The sequence below is a fragment of the Lytechinus variegatus genome, chromosome 1 (genome assembly GCF_018143015.1).
Source record: "Lytechinus variegatus isolate NC3 chromosome 1, Lvar_3.0, whole genome shotgun sequence".
NCBI lineage: Eukaryota > Metazoa > Echinodermata > Echinoidea > Temnopleuroida > Toxopneustidae > Lytechinus > Lytechinus variegatus.
Genome location: NC_054740.1, coordinates 46532862 through 46550510, shown reverse-complemented (window position 1 = coordinate 46550510; position 17649 = coordinate 46532862). Strand labels below are relative to the sequence as shown.

The following is a 17649-nucleotide window of genomic DNA, read 5'->3' as shown; positions in this document are numbered from 1 at the left end:
CTGTCTCTCATTTTCCTCACTGTCTGTCTGACTCATTTTTCCCACCACTGTTTCTGTCTCACTCATTTTATCACCCCCCCCCTTTCTCTCACTCTCACTTCTTTTCGACATCCTGCCATACTTATATATGATTGAGCAACCTTTAATTTAAAAAGTACAAACAACCGCAGTCTAATGTACATTGTAAGGTACATGTGCAGTGTACCTACATATTTATTTCTGACCCAATACATGTAATCATATCATTTCTATATCACAATAATTGCCTCTTGACTGCTTACTGAATACACCGTGTTCTAATACATTTTTCCATTTTATAGTTAGATTTGGATTTCACTCTGTAATGATTATTGAAGTTCTTCCTCCAGTTCAACCCAAGATGCTTAACTTAATTGAACCTCCTATCTATATTGAAAGAGAGGTCTGCTATGAATCAGTTGTCTAAATATATTTCATCAATAAACTGCTTGGCTTTCAGTGTGAATAGGCAGTCTAGCTGTACATACAAGAATGTCACCCCCTCCCCCCACACACTTTGATAAAGAAAAATGACTCCTACCCCCCTGTGCTGCCACGGGTAATTGCTGCTGATAATTACTTTATGCTAATATTCTGGTCATGAATATGAACAAACACATTGCTCACTTTTACAGGGGAAAGCAAAAATAAATACTTGCAATACATGCATTTCTCTCAATATAATTGAAACAACTTGATTGGCTGCATGTGGCCACATCTGTGACATCACAAACAATTTTTGTCTCACCTGCGAAGCAGAGTAAGACTATAAGTGCCGCTTTTCCAACGGCGCTTATATTTTGAAGAATTTTCATGAATTGATGAATTTTCATTATTTAAAAAATGAGGTAGATATTTATTATTTAACAAATAATCGTTATACATGTATATAAATAATGGAAAACTCAAACATTATTTATAAATAATGGCCAACTATGGAAAATTATTTATAAATAAAGAAATGTAATAATTAATGAATGATTATTTATTTACAATGAGAATGTGGCTAATTCAAAAAAATATTTATGAATAATGAAGTAGAACTTTTCATTATCATTATTTAACAAATAACTATTATTCATAAATAATGAGAAACTCAGCAAATTAGTTATAAATAAAAAAATGTGCACTGGCATATTTAAAAATGGTTATTATTTAAAAATAGTAGAAAACTTGACAAACATACATGTATTTATAAATAATGGAAAACTGAAAATCATTATTTATAAGAAATTGAACATTTAATCAGAATTATTGATTAATAAAAAAAGTTTGCAATGTCATTTATAGATAATGAAAAACAAAAAATCATTATTTATAAATAATGAAAAACAAGTAATCATTATTTTGGAATGTCGAACTAATACTATTTACAAATAACGATGTATGACTTGGAATTATATATAAATAATTAGAAATGTTGTTTTATGTAATAGTAATTATTTACAAATAAAATGTAAATTATATATGAATAACTGTTCTTGTTTGATAAATAGTGATTAAATATTCAATAATTGTTCTATATAATATTGGTACAAACGGCACCTCATAAATTTTTTGTCTGACATGCACTTGGGTAATGTTGCGTAATTTCGTAAATCGCATATTTAATCTCAAAAGTTTCGCAAGATTTGAAAATAAAAAGTCAGTGAGCAGCGCAGTTAAAAAATTTTTTGCGTGGCAGGGGGGGGGGGGTGGAATCCCTCCCTTGGACCTTTTAGGGTTAAACTCACTAGTTATTTATTATTATTTGTAGTACCACAAGAAGAACCGGGGACCAGAGTGCAGGGAGGGTGTAGTACATGTACGTCTTGCTTCTGTCCAGTCCAGTCCAATTCTCTTTGTTTATGCACTTATATCATACTCGTGTGAATAACCTGTGGGGCGCACCCGCAGCATGGGCGCATTAGATGTGCTGTGCTGTAAGCTATGGCAAGCCATGTTTTCCAACTACATATACTTCAGTATTTCACAACAATATGCACAATGAGAAGTGCTAGATTGAGTTTTTCAATTGTTTCTTGGTGTTTTAAGCGGATAAATGGTATGAAAAGATACATGATCCAAGCTCTCCTGTAGACCTCAAATATAGTTCATCATCCAATATCTTGCATCAAACCCATTCATTTTGCATTTTTTCAATCTCCAAATTAACAAAAGGCAGCCAAAATGTGTGAAAAAAACTAGAAGCAACTTCCTGACAAGTACTTTCATCATCACCACCGCTTTCATATGGTTTCATTTTTGTATTGCTGGTGAGACAGAATCCATTGTCAAGTATCAAGTGCTATGTAAGCAGAATATCATATTTTTATTATTGTTTTATGTTTAAAATAATAGGGTTCATTTTTGGTTAAAACAAAATATGTCTGTTTGATTGATGTTGATAATGTTTTGCTTTGCAGTGCTAGTGAGACGGAATCAACAGCTAGAGAAGATGCATATCAAGTATTAGTTGGCATAGCATCAACAGAGACTGGCAGAAAGGAACTCCTGAAAGATCTTAGGGTCAACGTACTATGTGATATTTGTCTCAAAGAAGGTCAAGGTATGTTGGTGGTCCACAGCTGCATATCCAGCATTGTAAAGAGGGGCAATCCTAAAATCATGCAAGCAGATGTAATATACTATGAATACCGGTAAAGCATCAGGAATGAGAGTGGGGTTAAGCTATAGAGGGTGGATGGCCAAACTCATAATTATTCATAATATTAAAAAATACTAATAGTTGCATTTATGTAGTCCCATATCATCCAAAATCAAGTTGATTCCTATTCATGCATAGTACTTAATTAACTTGTCTGTCACAATCTAAAAATCCAGATACATGTTGTAGATTTTCTTACTTTTATTAAAAGAATATTTTCCAATTTTGTAAGCTCTACCCCTGAAAAGAGAGCTCAGATCTCATTTCCAATATGAAATTTGTCAGCATCACTAACATGTTACAGGAGACGTTATTAAAATAGGTAAATGAAATTAATACATGTATTGCCATGTGGAAATGTCATGGTGTAGCAATTTGGACCCTCACCTTGTAATCAGAGGGTCATGTGTTCAAATCCCATTACAGCATACCATCATTTGGTAGGGATGCTCCCCAGGGAGTGGAGAAAAACAATACAATGTGAATGGGAATGCAAGGGCCCAATTAATGGGGAAATAATAATTACAATGTAAAGCACTTATAAACACAATGCCCGAATTCACAAAGGTGGTTTCAAAACCATCAGTTGAACCAATTGTTTGTACAGATTTCCTGTATAAATTTCGCTGAAAGTTTGTATATTAGAAAGAATGTCTAAAGCTAATGCACACTTTTGTCAGAGTGGGCCAAATTTATGCCTGCTGCTGTAGTTCAGCGCCCCGTTTTATTATTAAGGCCACTCATCAAAACAGTGAAATCATATGGCATGCTCAACAATGTACATGTACTGGTGGGTGTTTCATGAAGCTGTTTGTAAGAGCGACTTTAAGAACGAATGGTCATCCTTTCTTGTGGTATACAGAATTGAATTGGCGATGGTTTAGTGCGTAAGAAGGGTTCACCAGTCATTCTTAAAGTCGCTCTTACGAACAGCTTTATGAAATGGCCCCCTGTATGAATGCATGTCATTCTATTGTGAACATGGCTGAGCTGTACGTACATGTAGCTTCTTTTTGAACTAGCTGAAATATATTCCTCTTTTAATATTTCTTCTCTCAGTGTTAGTGACATTGGTCCATATATGTTGCTTTTTTACAAGAACCATCATGCATGCAATAAAATTCCTGACAATGCACATTTAGGTACACTTAGCACTGGTGCAGAGGTTCATCCAGGCACATGTTGCAGCTTATGGGTTAGGGCAACTGGAAAAAGACAAAACTTCAAACAGTCAACATTTGGATACATCATGCTTTTCATCCCAACAACCCTTGATATACATTTCAGGCACAAAATTTATAATACAAAATAACAGGTTGGTAAAAGGTTTGAAGATTCATGTACTCAGATAGGGACCCCTCTCAAGTGCACTAGTTTTTCGTTAATTGTTTGTTACTACATTCATAATTTAACTTGGAGAAGGTTTACGGTTCACCATGTGTAATATCAAGAAGGGATAGGAAATACAGGCAGAAAGATTGAAATGGATACACGAGAGAGGATGCAAAAGAGGAAATTAGAGGTATTCTTTTCTTGAAATTTTTCTGAATGTATTTATTTCCATCATCCTTCTTCATATTACACATGGTGAACCATCCACGTTATAAACTCTGCCATGCAAACCTACCAAGATCGTCTGATTCACAATTTTTAAAAGTAAAAAAACAACAACAAAAAGGTGTGTGTCTTTGATATGTGTAGTATTATACTTCACATTGAGTATTATGTATTTGTAAAATCTACTTTGAAATTAACTTTTTCATTTCTTAATAATGTGCAATTATGTGGTTTATATCTTAAAGTTTATTGATACAAGTCTGTTATTGTCTCACCTGCAAAGCAGAGTGAGGCAATCGGCGCCGCTTTTCCGACGGTGGCGTCAACATCAAATCTTAACCGAAGGTTAAGTTTTTGAAATGTCATCATAACTACAAAAATATATGGACGTATTTCATGAAACTTGGACATATCAAGTATTACTAAACATCTTGCCTGAGTTTTAAGTCACATGACCAAGGTCAAAGGTCATTTAGGGTCAGTGAAATTCGGCCAAGTTGTTTGAAATATACAATATTTCATTTTTTACAGATTTGACAATAAGGACCAACTTGACTGAACCATATATCATTAAACAATGCTAATTCCACATGTTCATGGAGGAATTAATCGTTGTTTCACTTGACAAAGAGGAGAAAATTAGAATATTTCATATTTCATATAATAAAATACAAAAGAAATAGTGAGTGGATGACGTCATCAGTCTCCTCATTTGCATACAGACCAGGATGTGCATATAACTGTTTTGTGAAATTAAGCAAAACTTCAAAATGTAATAACTTTCTTATTTTACATTTTTGATGAAATTTTCAGTGTTATGCTTGTTAGATTTTTGTCTCACCTGCGAAGCAAAGTGAGACTATAGGCGCCGCTTTTCCGACGGCGGCGGCGGCGGCGTCAACATCAAATCTTAACCTGAGGTTAAGTTTTTGAAATGACATCATAACTTAGAAAGTATATGGACCTAGTTAATAAAACTTGGCCATAAGGTTAATCAAGTATTACTGAACATCCTATTAGAGTTTCATGTCACATGACCAAGGTCAAAGGTCATTTAGGGTCAATGAACTTAGACCATGTTGGAGGAATCAACATCGAAATCTTAACCTGAGGTTAAGTTTTTGAAATGTCATCATAACTTAGAAAATATATGGACCTAGTTCATGAAACTTGGACATTAGGTTAATCAAGTATTACTGAACATCCTACATGAGTTTCATGTCACATGACCAAGGTCAAAGGTCATTTAGGGTCAGTGAACTTTGGCCGAATTGGGGATATCTGTTGAATTCCCATCATAACTTTGAAAGTTTATGGATCTGATTCATGAAACTTGGACATAATAGTAACCAAGCATCACTGAACATTTTGTGCAAGTTTCAGGTCTAATGATTAAGGTCAAAGGTCATTTAGGGTCAATGAACTTTGGCCGAATCGGGGGTGTCTGTTGAATTACCATCATAACTTTGAAAGTTTATAGGTCTAGTTCATTAAACTTGGACATAAGAGTAATCAAGTATCACTGAACATCCTGTGCGCGTTTCAGGTCACATGACCAAGGTCAAAGGTCAATGAACTTTCTCCGAATTGAATGTATCTGTTGAATTACCATCATAACTTTGAAAGTTTATGGATCTGATTCATGAAACTTGTACATAAGAGTAATCAAGTATCACTAAACTTCCTGTTCGAGTTTCAGGTCACATGATCAAGGTCAAAGGTCATGTAAGGTCAATGAACTTTGGCCATGTAGGGGTTTTTTGTTGAATAACCATCATATCTCTGTAAGTTTATTGGTCTAATTCATAAAAAGTGGACATAAGAGTAACCATGTATCACTGAACATCTTGTGCGAGTTAGAGTAGTATTCAAAGTCAGCACTGCTGCTATATTGAACAGCGTGATGCAGGTGAGACGGCCAGAGGCATTGAACTTAGACCATGTTGGAGGAATCAACATCGAAATCTTAACCTGAGGTTAAGTTTTTGAAATGTCATCATAACTTAGAAAATATATGGACCTAGTTCATGAAACTTGGACATTAGGTTAATCAAGTATTACTGAACATCCTACATGAGTTTCATGTCACATGACCAAGGTCAAAGGTCATTTAGGGTCAGTGAACTTTGGCCGAATTGGGGATATCTGTTGAATTACCATCATAACTTTGAAAGTTTATTGGTCTAGTTCATTAAGCTTGGACATTAGAGTAATCAAGTATCACTGAACATCCTGTGCGCATTTCAGGTCACATGACCAAGGTCAAAGGTCAATGAACTTCGGCCGAATTGGGTGTATCTGTTAAATTACCATCATAACTTTGAAAGTTTATGGATCTGATTCATGAAACTTGTACATAAGAGTAATCAAGTATCACTGAACTTCCTGTTCGAGTTTCAGGTCACATGATCAAGGTCAAAGGTCATGTAAGGTCAATGAACTTTGGCCATGTAGGGGTTTTTTGTTGAATAACCATCATATCTCTGTAAGTTTATTGGTCTAATTCATAAAAAGTGGACATAAGAGTAACCATGTATCACTGAACATCTTGTGCGAGTTAGAGTAGTATTCAAAGTCAGCACTGCTGCTATATTGAACAGCGTGATGCAGGTGAGACGGCCAGAGGCATTCCACTTGTTCTCTTTTTATGTTTCTGAACTTCTTGTTGGGATGGACTTGTCCTTTAACCTAAGGTTAAGTTTTTGAAATGTCATCATAACTTAGAAAATATATGGACCTACTTCATGAAACTTGGAGATAAGGTTAATCAAGTATCACTGAACATCCTGCATGAGTTTCATGTCACATGACCAAGGTCAAAGGTCATTTAGGGTCAATGAACTTTGGCCAAATGGGGGTATCTGTTGAATCACCATCATAACTTTGAAATTTTATGGATCTGATTCATGAAACTGGGACATAATAGTAATCAAGTATCACTGAACATCCTGCGCGCATTTCAGGTCACATGACCATGGTCAAAGGTCAATGAACTTTGTCCATAATTGGGGTATCTGTTGAATTACCATCATAACTTCGACAGTTTATGGATCTGATTCATAAAACTTGGACATAAGGGTAATCAATTATCAGTGAACATCCTGTGCGAGTTCCAGGTCACATGATCAAGGTCAAAGGTCATGTAAGGTCAATGAACTTTGGCCATGTTGGGGGGTATTTGTTGAATTACCATCATATCTCTGTAAGTGTATTGGTCTAGTTCATAAACGTGGACATAAGAGTAACCAAGTATCACTAAACATCTTGTGCAAGTTATAGTAGTTTTCAAAGTCAGCACTGCTGCTGTATTGAATCGCGTGATGCAGGTGAGACCGCCAGAGGCATTCCACTTGTTTAATTGTGTCCATCCCAAATTTCAGGTGGACCCCCCTAAATTTTTTGGCTTCTGCCGCCAAAGATGAATTTGAAGTGAATAATTATTTTATAGTAGTTTTCAAAGTCAGCAATGCTGCTATATTGAATAGCACAATGCAGGTGAGACTGCCAGAGGTGTTCAATGTGTTGTTATTGTTTTGCCCACCAGAGTTGATAACTCCACAACCGTAAGTCACTTTTCAACCAAACTTGGTTGGTAGATGGACTTGGGGGACCTGCATGTTATGCTGCAGTCGGAGGTCACATGATAAGGTCAAAGGTCATTTTCAGGTCAACGTTAAAGTTTACATGCAAGACTCTCTTATGACACTTAACTCCGAAACTGAAAGTCGCTTTTAAAAAAAAAATAGATGGTAAATGGACTTGGACCTGCATGTTATGCTGCAGTCGGAGATCACATAGTCAGGTCAAAGGTCATTTTCAGGTCAATGTTAAAGTTTACATGCAAGACTCTTATGACACCTAACTACGCAACCGTAAGTCGCTTTTCAAACAAACTTGGATGGTAGATGGACTTGGGGGACCTGCATGTTATGCTGCAGTCGGAGGTCACATGATAAGGTCAAAGGTCATTTTTAGGTCAACGTTAAAGTTTACATGCAAGACTCTCTTATGACACTTAACTCCGAAACTGAAAGTCGCTTTTCAAAAAAAAATGGATGGTAGATGGACTTGGGGGACCTGCATGTTATGCTGCAGTCGGAGATCACATGGTCAGGTGAAAGGTCATTTTCAGGTCAACGTTAAAGTTTACATGCAACACTCTATTATGACACCTAACTCCGCAACTGTAAGTCACTTTTCAACCAAACTTGGATGGTAGATGGACTTGGGGGACCTACATGTTATGCTGCAGTCGGAGGTCACATGATAAGGTCAAAGGTCATTTTCAGGTCAACGTTAAAGTTTACATGCAAGACTCTCTTATGACACTTAACTCCGAAACTGAAAGTCGCTTTTCAAAAAAAAATGGATGGTAGATGGATTTGGGGGACCTGCATGTTATGCTGCAGTTGGAGATCACATGGTCAGGTCAAAGGTCATTTTCAGGTCAACGTTAAAGTTTACATGCAACACTCTATTATGACACCTAACTCCGCAACTGTAAGTCACTTTTCAACCAAACTTGGATGGTAGATGGACTTGGGGGACCTACATGTTTTGCTGCAGTCGGAGGTCACATGATAAGGTCAAAGGTCATTTTCAGGTCAACGTTAAAGTTTACATGCAAGACTCTTATGACACTTAACTCCGTAACTGAAAGTCGCTTTTCAAAAAAAATTGGATGGTAGATGGACTTGGGGGACCTGCATGTTATTCTGCAGTCGGAGATCACATGGTCAGGTTAAAGGTCATTTTCAGGTCAATGTTAAAGTTTACATGAAAGACTCTATAATGACACTTAACTCCGCAACCGTAAGTTGTATTTCAACCAAACTTGGATGGTAGATGGACTTGGGGGACCTGCATGTTTTGCTGCAGCCGGAGGTCATATGATAAGGTCAAAGGTCATTTTCAGGTCAATGTTAAAGTTTACATGCAAGACTCTCTTATGACACTTAACTCCGCAACCGTAAGTTGTATTTCAACCAAACTTGGATGTTAGATGGACTTGGGGACCTGCATGTTTTACTGCAGTTGGAGGTCATATGATAAGGTCAAAGGTCATTTTCAGGTCAATGTTAAAGTTTACATGCAAGACTCTCTTGTGACACCTAACTCCACAATCGTAAGTTGTATTTCAACCAAACTTGGATGGAGGATTGGCTTGGGGGACCTGCATGTTATGCTGAAGTCAGAGGTCACACGGTAAGGTCAAAGGTCATTTGAGGTTAACGTTAATGTTTATGTGCAAGGCTCTTATGACAATTGTTATTCCATCCCAGTCATTTCACAATGAAGTTTCGATATAATTCTCTTGTGTGCCCTCGCAAATCACGATATTTCTGGATATTTTCATAAGTGGGCAAGACACAAAATTGCTTTTGCCTTGTTTGGATAATAACACGTTTCCTATGTTGTATGTGTCGAGTAGGTAGTAAATTGACTGGAGCTTGTGTTTTCCTTTAACCTATAAGGTCATGACTTGGCACTTAAAGTTCTTCTTCATCTCCTTCACTGGAGTGGTCAGGAGATGTGGCAGACAAACCAACATGTTTTAAATCAATGGATTGCTACCATGGCAACAGAGTTCCAGCAAAATCAAGTAAGAAATCTCTCACAACATTTCTATCTTAATAAAATGTTAAGTAGTTTTCTAACTTACAATAATTGAAAAATTGAAATTGTATATATTATAATTTTTCTGGTAAATGTGGAGTTCCTCCTTTTACTTTCCTATAATCAGATAGTAGTACCTTGTTCTTTGATTCAAAGTCACCTAGCTGCCCATATAATAGTACCTTGAACTTGCAGAGGGGATCTCAAGGAGAAGGTGACTTTGTGAACCAAGGGTGCGTGGAGAGGGATACCACTGAAGTCGTTAAATGTTCACAGGTGCAAGTCCATTTAGAGCCTTGTAATTGATGAGAAGTTTCTTAAAGTTGTTTGCTTATCAACTGCGAACTGATGAAGATTGTGCAGAATGTATGATGTAGGTACATGTACATCTTTGTGCGGAGATATTCTGAATTATAGAACTATACATACCTGTCAACTGTCCCGATTAAATCGGAAAAATATGATTTTTCGAAATTTTAGACCCCCCAAAATCGGAATGTCCCGTTTTTTTCAATTTTTGAAGGAGAGATTTCGTCATAAGCCAAATCCACCCGAAATCGTGGTTATTTGGCGTATTTATCGCGAGGATCCAGCGAGTTGGCGGGCTGAGAGATATTTCTCGCCACCGCGATGCGTTTCTCTCGCACAACAGTATCCCCTGAATGTGCAGGTATTGATGGGTTTTAGTCAGCGCAGCCCCGATGGTATCCTTTCGTAAATGACACAATCATGGCGTTGATGTAGTTCATTAAGAAATGGTAACCAGTCTAGTGCCTTTATCCAAGTGCAGCGAAGACGTGACCGTGAACCGTGATTACAGCTGGAACTCCCAAAACAGGTTCGTCATTGTTACTTTCTTTTTATTTGTGTGATGATTTATGTTTGGACCCTTACACGTACATTTTTTTGTATGTTGAGTCTATGTAATGTGTTTTTCGTTCCGGCTCTATCACTAAGTTAAATCACGCGCAGTTGTTGAAAGCACGCGTGGCCATCGCCAGTGTGAGCGGCTCGATAGGCCTTGTGTTTGTCGCATCTCTGGGCGTCGTGATTCGTGATTTATGGTGAAGTGCTTGGCCAAGTCTACCATCATGGCATGGCATTGGCTTTCCAGCGAACAGTCTGAAATGCGAAAACGTATCAAACATGAAAATGTATCCCTCTCACAGCGGATATAAAAGATTTTATAATCCTAAGCATGATATTTGGATTGAAGTGAGGTTCTCTTTCATTTGATCTATTTAGACTAGTTCTACTTTCATGACTTTAGATTGAAGTTTGTTTGAGAAAGATGAATGGAATGAATGGTTCAAAAGTGGGGTCTGCGCTCGCTCGCAGTCCGGCCCCCAGATCAGTTGATTTTATGTTAATTTTTTTTTTTAGATCGTTCAAATTTTTTTTATTGAAGAGTTATTCATTGTTTGTCTTGCCTGCACAGCAGAGCGAGACTAAGGTGCCACTTACCGGTGAGGGCGTCATCATTGAAATCTCATTAACCAAGCCAAATTAAGTTTTTGAAATGTCATCATATTCATTACTTAAGAAGTATGTGGACCTAGTTCATGTAAATTGAACATAAGGTAACCAAGTATCACTGGTTATCATGCATGCGTTTCAGGTCACATGATCAAGGTCAAAGGTCATTTTAGGGTCAATAAACTTAGAACATGTTCATTTTTTTTTTTAATGTCATGACTTAGGAATTATTATGGACCAAGTTCATGAAACTTGGACATAAGGGTAACCAAGTATCACTGATCATCCTGCGTACGTTTCAGGTCACATGATTAAGGTCAAGGGTCATTTAGGGTCAATGATTCTAGAATATGTTCAATTTTTTTAATGTCATAACTGAGGAAGTATTATGGACCTAGTTCATGAAACATGGACATAAGGGTAACCAAGTATCACTGATCATCCTGCGTGCATTTCAGGTCACATGATCAAGGTCAAAGCTCATTTAGGGTCAATGAACTTAGAATATCCTCAAGATTTTAATTTTTTTTCTTTTCATCATAAATTCAATTTTTAATTTGTTTTCTTGTGTTTTATGCAGTTGTAAAATGGCAGGACAACAGAAGGCTGGAAAAAGATGGCAGAAATTTCGTGAAGAGTATGCACTGCGTTACCCTTGCATTGCATCATCTACTAAAGGAGAATACTTTGCTTTTTGCAAAATTTGTCGCAGTGACATAAAAATCAGTGTCATGGAGGGGCGAATGATATTTTGATTCACATAAGAAAAAACACATTCATAAAGATAATGAGGATGTTTAGATTGGATATGAGTGTAAAATGTTTCTTCGTGACAATAAAGATAGATTGGACTTGCCAGCATTTTACACCAGTGTTAAGAGCTTTCTCATTTCTTCTACATACATGTACATGCTGCACAAATACCCTTATAATGATGATGTGCTGGTTAATGCAGAAATACTGGATATTCCAAAAGGGCTGACAGAAAGTTTAAGTCTGTAGAATACTTCATTGACAGATTCCACCTTGTACCTCCTGAAAAGATGGATAGAATGCAGACAAAGTTTAACCTCTACCAAATTGATGAGGGATGAGGGAGAAAGTGAGAGAATTGATGTGAAGTGGCATAAAATTAGCCAACTGAAAGATCAGAAAGGTTGCCATAAATATGCTATCTTTTCATCAGTGATGAAAGCTATGTTAGTGATCTTTCATAGTAATAGTGACTGTGAAAGAATTTTCTCTGTAGTTGAGAAGAACAAAACAAAGAGTTAGTCTTGGTACTGCTACTCCTGGAGCTCTCCTCTGCCACAAGATGGCAAAACAGAGCAGAGGGAGAGAGTATAGCACATCAAGCTACATGTACCCAAGTGCAAAACGTGCAACATACCTTGCACATTCATCTAAGTCATCATGTTAGTTTGCAAGAAAACATTGATTAAAATATATTTCTTGTGTTAATTAGAATCCACAATCATGTTCTCAATATCTTCAAACCCTGTACCTTCAGGGGTGTTGCTATCAGGAGTGCATGCTAGGGCACTGCTGTTGGTCCACCAAAAGGGACTGCAAGATGTTTCTCTTTCAAATTTCCAAATGGTTTGAAATTGAAAGGAATTGTGGAGGGCCATTAGAGACATAAAATGACCCTACAGGTATGTTTATATATGAATAGAGTGTAATTCTGGTATCATTTAAAGCCTCCAATGTCCTCCAGGATGCCATTTTCCTTTTGATCCGCCCCTTGAAAACCCCGTCAGAGACGCTGCCCCTGGATCCCTGTCCAAGGGTGTTCCTATTTCAAATTTTCAAATGTTGGCAGGTATGAATTATACAATATTTCTTTTTTATATAGATTCGACAATTCCACATGTTCAGGGAGGAATTAATCATTGTATCACTTGACAATTAGGAGAAAATTAGAATATTTCATATTTCATTTAATAAAATACAAAAGAAATAGTGAGTGGATGATGTTTTAGTCTCATCTGCATACCAGCCAGGATGTGCAACTGTTTTGTGAAATTAAGCCAAACTTTAAATGTCATAACTTTCTTATTTTACATCCAATTTTGATGAAATTTTCACTGTTATACTGGTTGGATTTTTCTCATTTTATTCAAATCAATTTTTGTGAAGGCGAGACATACGGATCCAAATGTCGTCCGTCCGTCACAAACCTAATGACACATATCTCCACAACCATAAGTTGCTCTTCAACCAAACTTGGATGGTAGATGGACTTGGGGGACCTGCATGTTATGCTGCAGTCGGAGGTCACATTGTAAGGTCAAAGGTCATTTTGCAGGTCAACATTAAAGTTTTTATAGCAAGACTCTCTTATGACAGCTAACTCTGCAACCGTAAGTCACTTTTCAACGAAACTTGAATGGTATAAGGATTTGGGGTACCTGCATGTTATGCTGCAGTCGGAGGTCACGTGGTAAGTTCAAAGGTCATTTTCAGGTCAATGTTAAAGTTTACATGCAAGACTCTCTTATGACTAGTGCTGTAGCTCGGATTGTTTACCGGGCTGAATCCTGCCGAGTTGGCATTGACCGGCTCGGAGCTTTACAGGCCGGGTTTCACTTTGAATCCCTCGAACCCGGAAAATAAACCCGGATTGTTTGATAATATTTGAGGTGTCATTTGTCACCACAATAAAAGTTGTGAAACTATTTTTAACAAGCAATCCATCCACCTAGTGTGATGGTCGAGGGGACAGGTCAAAGGCCAACCATCCCTACCTTTTTTTCATTTTTTCCCCATCATGATCGGACCTCCTGTCTGAGTTATGGCCTTGTGTGTGAGGGATCGAGATGATATAGCTAGCCGGCCAACGGCGCACATGCACACCGTACCTGCCATGTGATATCGTCTGACTGGTCATGTGATTGGCTGAGAGTAATCGTTTCACTGGGTGAGAATGTCCAATTTGTTTACAAGTAAAGGCCAGTTGGTCCATTAGGCATGGTCATAACTCAAGAAGTTTTCCTTTTGATATTATGACTGTGATGACATGCAGAATATTTCTCTCTTTTTTTTTGTAAAATAATCTGTCCGGTTTATTGAGATATCTTTTATACCAGTTTTTTCTGCTAACCGTAGAAGCCCTCCCTCCCCCCAAAACCCTGTTGTGTTGACATTTTCCACAAAGTCGGTGATCCAAAAATAATAGCTCAGCTGGGAGTGGGTGCTAAACAATTTAATTCCCATGTAAAGGATACATTAACGAGGGTGGACGAGACGGACGAGAAGAGGAGGGTGCCGTTACCGGGAGAGAGAGAAAAGGGGGGGGGGTATGTGTACAAGAGCAAAAAAACAAAAACAAAAAAACATGAGAGATGACTAAATGGATGATATGGGGGTAGGATGATATTGGACCGATTGTCAAAGTTTAATATGAAATAAAAATGTATTTTGATTCATTTTTTTATTAAAAATATTTTTATTAAAAATATTATTACCGGTAGCTGAAGGCTAGAATAAGACAGATAAGAATAAATCATACACAAAAAATAGTTTGATTAAAATATTCTATTGCTTCAAAACAAATATGAAGAATGAAATACGCTCAGAAATTAACTCTTTCTGCCACCTCCACCCCTCCGAAAAAAATCTGCCCTATGATAGACAGAAACAATCTCTGTGAGAGCCTGTTTGAAAATTGGGTCACCAGAATGATAACATGTGGTTTGTAATCTGCCTCTTGATTTCACACACACACACACAAAAAAATCATCTCAAAGCACATGTTTCGTATGTTTCGTAGTAAATCACTAGCGGTGCACAGACTGTGCTGTTGACCGCTGCACTGGTGATGTGAGGAATTGCGATTTGGCCTTGTATCATCTCAAACTCTCAATTCCTCTCTGCATTACTACTGGATGATATAAACAATGAATTAAATATACACAACAAAAAAAGTAAGTCCCCCCTTAAACAAACATCAATAATTTCCAAACCAATGCGAGTTTTTAATATATTTTTACATGAGCGTGTAGGTAATTTTATAAGCTACCCTATGAGTAAATGTTATGGACGTATTTTACGTCATGCTTCAGTGAGCACCGTCAGAAGGCAAAAATGTCACTTTTGAAAAGTCACAAGCCAAATATCATGACTTTGATTCCATTTTATTGGAACTTATTCCACATTCTCATCATGAAAAATAGTCAGAAGGCTTATAAAAGGTACTTTCTAAAGGACGACACAACTTTTTTGGCTAAATTTCACGGTTGAATAAACACAAGTCAAAATTTGCTATAATTGGATATTTTACACGTTTCTATCGATAAAAATGATAGAATATGATGACAGTTACTTTTGGGAAGGGTTTCTTCAACAATATTCATTGTTTCACGGTTCAATGAACATTTATTGAAAACAAAAATACGATTTTCAAATATCATAGGCAAGTATTGTTTCATTTTGATAACTGAAATGATCTTTTCTCAACTTTTTCGTTGTGTTTATGACCAATTAACATGCTTCAATGATTCAAAGGCGTTTAATTAAACATTCACGCTTGAATGAACATGTGGAATGTGATTAGCTCTTTTTTACGTTATTGGAAAAAATGCAATTTGTAACTATGGATATCTGTCACAAACCTCCTTGCATAGTTCATTTGACTTGATATTTGTGAAAATCCCGATGTTTAATGCATCAGTGAACACACAATACTCGAAAATTATGCAAATGAGAAGAAAGTTCAAGGCCTTGGCCCCACTCTGTGCCGTATCGAATTGTTACTTTGGTGTGCGCACCTTTTGGATAGTGTTACTCTGAAGCCATTTTCGAAGTTTCATGAATTAACTGTTGGCAGGAGTAACAAAAACCGTCCATGAAACAAACCCTCATTTCAAAATGTTGACTTCTTCTCTCATAGACTTGTGTACATTATGGGTGCATATGTTTACGAATAAGTAACCCCTTATTTCAATATGGTGGAACTTTTTTTCAAGGCTGTCTTTAGCAATGTCGTTTGGCAGTAATGTTTATCAACCTATGGGCAAAATTCTGTGCAAAAATGAAATCGATTTATTTATTTATGGATGAGTGAGCACGCATCAAAGTGGGAAAATTGGTATTTTCAATGTCACAGACACATTTTAAAGGATAATAAAGTGATTATTGGGGGCAAATTCGGTTTCAAATGTGACTTTAATTGCTGTTGTTTTTATCATCCATCATTTCTATCACCACACACTTTCCAAATTTTAAACATTTTCATGGTTGAGCGAGCACAATCTAAAACTTAGGAATGAATACTCTTTATACTGCATAAATGTATTCTTTTCCTAACAATTTCTCAGGATCAGTTGAATGTATGGACAAATCAGTGGTGGATCCAGAATTCTAAAATGGGGGAGGGGCCTATATTGGGGGGAGCCACTAACATTTTCAAATTTTAACATGATCTAACAAGTTGTAGAGGATACTACCATAAACCCCTATGATGATACGTCACAATTCAGGGGCCGCGGAACGGTTTTCAAAGTGGGAGGGGGGAGACTGAGCCAAAAGTGAGGGGGGGGGGGGTGCTGATCATGCAAAAAAATCAAAACTGTATGGTCATTTTTACATTTTTGTAAATGCTTTTGGAAAAAAGTTGGGGCTGAAGCCCACCCCCCCCCCCCCGCTTCCGCAGCCCCTGCAATACATTGTGCTCACTCAACCATGAACATACAATATCAAAATCTGGTCTGAAGTGATTGAATGATGGACAGTAAAACAGCATAACACCAAAAAATTCACCTGAAAAAAACTTTTTCCCTACTTTGTATTTGAACAAACTCGACTCTTGCACTGATTTCAATCAATCACTCATGCATGACTCCACCGATCGATCTCATTTTTCCCCAGGAGTTGCTTAATGAATGCAGAAAACCACCTATGAAATATCATATCTCAAACTAATTCGGTTCAAAAGTTACAGCAATTTGATTTAGGGGGGACTTACTTTTTTTGTTGTGTATATTTTGGGGGTTTGTATCGTCTTTTGAGAACAAGGTCAGAAGGTGATGTCGGTCACAGATAAGAGTCAAGTAGGTCAAAACTTTGTACTTTTGCATGGACATAAATCAATTTTAGCCGGACCGGGTTACCGGGCCTCTCCGGGTCGAGCTATGATTCTGATAAGATTTACGAGCCGGGTTCGGACCGAGCTGAAGGAACCGAGCTACAGCACTACTTATGACACCTGACTCGGCAACCGTAAGTCACTTTTCAACCAAACTTGGATGGTAGATGGATTTGGGGTACCTGCATGGTAAGGTCAAAGGTCATTGACAGAATTAGTGACTTTAAATGAAATGCCGGGAGACAAGGAT

The 17649-nt window shown here is 37.2% G+C and overlaps 1 protein-coding gene across 5 annotated transcripts in view; it reads left to right on the top strand.

The window, feature by feature from the left end:
* Positions 1–10246, top strand: part of LOC121415241 (neurochondrin-like) — a 40398-nt gene extending 30152 nt beyond the window's left edge. For 3 of the 5 annotated variants that reach the window (XM_041608441.1, XM_041608432.1, XM_041608427.1), the window contains 2 exons: positions 2424–2566; positions 9697–10245. In XM_041608441.1, coding sequence (XP_041464375.1) covers positions 2424–2566; positions 9697–9893 — 340 coding nt within the window. In that variant the 3' untranslated portion in view covers positions 9894–10245. Of the gene's footprint in view, positions 1–2423; positions 2567–3807; positions 3981–9696 lie in introns of all 5 variants that reach the window. The other 2 variants (XM_041608456.1, XM_041608449.1) reach the window with 2 other exon arrangements.
* The last annotated feature ends 7403 nt before the right edge of the window (positions 10247–17649 follow it).